This window comes from Rhagoletis zephyria, unplaced genomic scaffold (genome assembly GCF_001687245.7).
Source record: "Rhagoletis zephyria isolate East Lansing unplaced genomic scaffold, Rhagoletis_zephyria_1.1 Rzeph_scaffold_06958, whole genome shotgun sequence".
NCBI classification, from domain to species: Eukaryota; Metazoa; Arthropoda; class Insecta; order Diptera; family Tephritidae; genus Rhagoletis; species Rhagoletis zephyria.
Window position 1 is genome coordinate 1 of NW_016164041.1, and position 5,337 is coordinate 5,337.

Here is a 5,337-nt window from a genome sequence, read left to right on the forward strand (position 1 = left end):
TCCATCCTACCGATCCAATTGCTTCCCGACTGGAGCCATTGCTCAGCGCCAGGTTTTCCATATTGGCGCCGGTAAATGTGCCACGGTATGCCAAGTATCCGCTGGGTAATGGGCAGCCATATCATTTACGTAAGTTTTTCAAATATTTGGATTAACATTTTTGTGAAACTAAATCGTTTTTTTTTTCCTCTGAAGTGGAGGTCATTCAATCGCATCCACAGCATTTTAGCGATGCTAACAATATTCTAGCCGGCCGACGTCTATCAGATGCCTCAATGCAAAGTACTATTTCTGGTCTAATTGAAAATGTATCGCTAAGTACAATCCACTCACGTAAGTTGCTAGCAAACACTTAGAATCCTTAGATACTACTGTACAGTTCTGAAAAGTAAATTTTAACACGCATAGCTTGATTTATCCTATATCTAACCCCATCCATGTTTGTGAAGTATTTTTAGAACAATTTTAAATAGTTCTCATTTACAGCAAATTCTTTTCAAATCACTGATACTTATTTATTAAATATTCCTATTTATTTCCAGTCCAAATGAAATGGTGGGGCACAAAGCGTTTAGATTACGCTTTGTATTGCCCGGAAGGCTTGAGTAATTTTCCAGCTCATGCCTTGCCGCATCTATTCCATGCTAGTTACTGGGAAAGTGCGGATGTAATTGCGTTCGTTCTGCGCCAGGTGAGTATTTAAATAAACAAATTAATTAATAAACGATTTAGAGCTTTTTATATATATTTATATATAGTTTTAGCGCAGTCTTTCATGTATTGGTGAAAATTAAATCTGTTCCCAAAAAGTGTTCCTAGCCAACTAAAACTGGTCTCACTCTATAACGATTGCTTTCTTCTCTGTTAAGACTTTACGTAAAGACTATGTATGTTTTAGAAGTGATACCATCTTTAACTAACTGTTCCCACTCCCACTTTTCTTCGAATCACCTCTCAATAAATACATAGTTTTTTTTCTTTGTCAAACAAATACCTAATTTTCTTTTAAAAATCTAATTTTTTCAGATTGGCAAATTCGATGGCATTCCATTTGTCGGCTCTGCCGATGACAAAGACACAGTCACCTTCCATCCAAGTCAGCCACGTGAGAAATGGATGAAGAAACGCACTTCAGTGAAACTGAAAAATGTCGCTGCTAATCATCGCGCCAACGACGTTATAGTTTTAGAGGGACGAGAACAACGCCTCAATGCACGTTTCATGTATGGCCCTCTCGATATGATTACTTTGCACGGCGAAAAGGTCGATATACATCTAATGAAAGATCCACCAGCTGGCGAATGGACATTCCTTGCCACCGAGCTGACCGATAAAAATGGCCGCATTGCATATACCATTCCCGAACAAGTCGCATTGGGCTATGGCATCTACCCGGTGAAAATGATAGTGCGCGGCGATCACACATCCGTTGATTGCTATGTAGCCATANACCATTCCCGAACAAGTCGCATTGGGCTATGGCATCTACCCGGTGAAAATGATAGTGCGCGGCGATCACACATCCGTTGATTGCTATGTAGCCATAGTGCCGCCAATGACTGAATGTGTAGTCTTTAGTATTGATGGTTCCTTTACGGCGTCAATGTCGGTGACGGGGCGTGATCCGAAGGTACGCGCTGGCGCTGTTGATGTCTGTCGCCATTGGCAAGAGTTGGGCTACTTGTTGATCTACATTACCGGACGGCCGGATATGCAACAGCAGCGGGTGGTATCATGGCTAAGCCAGCACAACTTCCCACATGGGCTGATCTCATTCGCTGATGGATTACTCACTGATCCACTTGGTCACAAGACAGCATACTTGAATAATTTAGTGCAGAATCATGGAATCTCAATTGTGGCTGCTTATGGTAGCAGCAAAGATATAACTGTTTACGCAAATGTTGGTTTGCGGGCCGATCAGATATTCATTGTGGGCAAGGTAAGTTTGTTTGGGTTAGGGGCTGGACGATGGGCAATCGTTGTTGCACAATTTTTTTTTTATATATTTTGCATTTTTAGGTTAGCAAAAAGTTGCAATCGAGTGCCACGGTCTTGAGTGATGGTTACGCTGCACATTTAGCTGGTCTACAGGTAGTGGGCGGTTCTCGTCCTGCCAAGGGTAATGCGCGCATGGTAATACCGCGTGGCTGTTTCAATTTACCTGGCCAGGCATCGAATCCACGTCGCAGAAGGTATGTGAATGGGATTGTATAGAATTTTGTGTTAAATGTTGTAACGTCCTCGTGTATATTCTTACACGTATTGATACTAAAGTTGTACATATGTATTTATAAACAAACACACCGAAAGACTTGGCTAGAGGGATTTTAGTTAGCTTTTTGTTTATGTTTTTCATTTTTGTTTGGATGGTCACAATGAAATCAATTGTTTTGGCTCACTATTTTTTGTAAATTCTTCAATTATTTTGTAAAACAAAAATTAGTTTTTACAAGTTATATAAGAAATAAGCATTATTTTCTGTAAAGTGTTATCAATTTATCGACTTACTGTTCATTTATGGAAAGGAACTGGTACAAGAGCTTTGAGAATTTTGAGTACTTTTTCGAGCTTGGCGCAACGTTAGCCCATCTACAAAATCTCTTGCTTGGCAAAAACTAAAATCATCATTAAGCGAAAATTAGAACTTGAATCTGAGCCCTAGAAAACTTGTTTTTTTTAGGAGACGCCACCTGCAGACTATGTCATTGTTGATCATTTCTATAAAATATTTTCTTAATGAGAAACTTAAATTCTTAGATGAAGCAGTTACTGATTAATAATAAGTAGGTATTCAAACGATGTCCGGTTTCTAAATTCTGCACTGTCTCACACCATCTCATGCGTTCAAGTTAGATTGGGAACAGAGTGGAAAATGCATGTGATGAAAGCATTTTTCAGAACACCTTATAGCCAGCCAGGACACCAACTTTCGTAAGGTCACAACTCATCTACCTCGGCAATGATTTTTCTCCTTACCGAAAGAAATTTCTGGCCAAATATGTAGCGAGAAAATTATTAAAATTTGCTAAATAGTGCATGATTACAAAAGTTTAAACATAGGCCTCCACTTTATTGGTGAAACTAAGAACCAACCGCTGGTCTAAGTGAGATCTCACACAAATTTAAACACACCTCGACAATTTTTCATTTCTAATTAAACGGAACTATTGTTGTTTGTGGTTTCCCACCAATTTAGTAATTTTAATGAAAACTGGTTCTGTCAAAGGTTTTGTTCTGAAATTTGAAGGTTTTTAAAGTTCGATTCTTACCTGCCTCCTGCCCGAAATGTTCCAATCAATTTAATGAACATGTTAAATTCAATATCAAACGAGGTTAAATTGAGCTTAATTCCTAAAATATTTTTGAAGAAGGCTGCCACCTTTTTAATTATCAGTTTAATTAACAAGTTTAATGATATATAAAAATATGAGTATCAGACACGAACGGTTTAAGAAATCTTTTTTCCGAAGATGGTTTATAAGAAGGTTGCCACCCAATAAATTTAATTAAGTTAGAATAGAACTTTAATTTCGATTTTTTTCTAAAATGTTTGTTGAATAGGTTTGCCATACCATTTTCTCTCGTGACCGAATTGAATGTTTGTTTTACAGTTCGAAGGATGTTTTAAGGCGCCGCAAAGAAAGCGGTGATTGGCTAATAATTTATTAATTTCAAGGCATTTGTGGGTTGTAAAATGTTATTTTGATACGGCAAGCCGTTATAGAGAAATCTCAGCCTTCAAACGATATTTGAATGTGAATTGTTCTCAGATGTTACTGATACGACTCGTCATACGTTAAGTTTCGAAGCGTGTTTAAATTCTTGAGTGTATCTACCAGAACATGATTTTCAAGGTGACCATACCAAAAATTAAACATTTCGCATCACTAGTTGTTCTAGTTAATAACATCTTAAATATGTATAGTATGTACATAAATGAGTAAATATGTAAGTACGATAGAGAAAAACATTTGTCTGGTGGTTGAATGGCGATGTGTTGTTGTTCGAATTTTTTAAAACAATTTTATGTTTTACAAATTTTTATAAATTACTTACTCCTTGTGTTTATATGTTTTGTTTGTTTTTCGAATTAAGATTGAATGTTGATATTTTATTATTTTGTTTTTGTTTTTTTCTTTTAAATAATTATGTTTACTTTAACAGCAACGCATATGAGAAAACTGCAGACGATTGAGCTACTAATATATGTAAATATGTACGCACATACATACACACGTATGTTTGTAACAAGCAGCCAGTGATGGGAATATTAACAGCACTTAGCTTAGTATTTTCTAAGCGAGCAAAATTTAGACGAATTTATTTGCTTTATTTCGAATTAGTTAAACCAAAAACACATATCATTACACATTAGTGGATAAAAGTGTGCAATTATTTAGCGAAAAAAAAATAAAATAAAAAATTTAAAACACAATATAGTATTTATTTAGATGAATTTATGTAAATAAATATTTATAGCTGTGCATATGTATGTCTGTACTAATAACTAACCAATGCAAATGAAATTTTTTATTGAATTTGAATTTACGATGTGTTTCTTTCATATTGTTTCTCTTTGGATTTCATTTCTTACCCCATTGACTTTCGTTTATACCTGATTTAAACGTGTTTATATGGACACATTGCAAACGCTTCCACAACCGAAACTACCAACTCAAAACATCATCAAAAAAAAAAAATAAAAATCGAAAACAACCAACACCCAAAACCACCACCATATCATCACCGTTTCCGCAACCTATTCAAAACTTCGTCGATTATTTGCTGTATACAATTTTTATTTCACATTTTAAAAACCACCAATTTGAACACCACACCACAACCACCCACCGCTATCCTCATCAACCATTTTGTGCCGTTTCTTGTGTATTTAGGCTGCATGAGCAACCGGATGCTTTAATGTAAATTGCGAATGTCACACCTTTGTCTCGTACTCACCAAAACCACCACCACCAACAACAACAACAACAACAACAACAACAATAAGATCATTGTATGCGAAACGCAAGTAAAAAGCAAAAACAATCAAAGCTACAACAACAACAAACTAGCAAGCAAATAAATCAAACAATAAAATGGTAAATTTTACTAACACCTACGCTTAATTTTTAAATAAAAAAAACACGAAAAAAGTTTAAAATCAGCAACTAAATAAAACTTTGACTTAAACTAAACAAAAATATATAAAAAAACAACTACACAAAAATTATGTTAAAAATTGTAGATTAAATAAATTTAAAACTAATTTAAAAAACATCATTAAAAAACCAAAAATATCTACACAAAAGAAACCAAAAACTAAATTATCATTCA

At 35.3% G+C, this 5,337-nt stretch overlaps 1 protein-coding gene across 1 annotated transcript; it reads left to right on the plus strand.

Moving 5' to 3' along the window:
• Window positions 1-56: 56 nt before the first annotated feature.
• On the plus strand, window positions 57-5,090 carry LOC108373694 (protein retinal degeneration B-like). The gene is made up of 7 exons (XM_017629626.1): window positions 57-129; window positions 196-333; window positions 543-691; window positions 1,027-1,392; window positions 1,490-1,942; window positions 2,023-2,195; window positions 4,899-5,090. Exons 2-7 carry the CDS (start codon window positions 276-278, stop codon window positions 4,927-4,929), a joined length of 1,230 nt encoding a protein of 409 aa, XP_017485115.1. The 5' UTR covers window positions 57-129; window positions 196-275; the 3' UTR covers window positions 4,930-5,090.
• The last annotated feature ends 247 nt before the right edge of the window (window positions 5,091-5,337 follow it).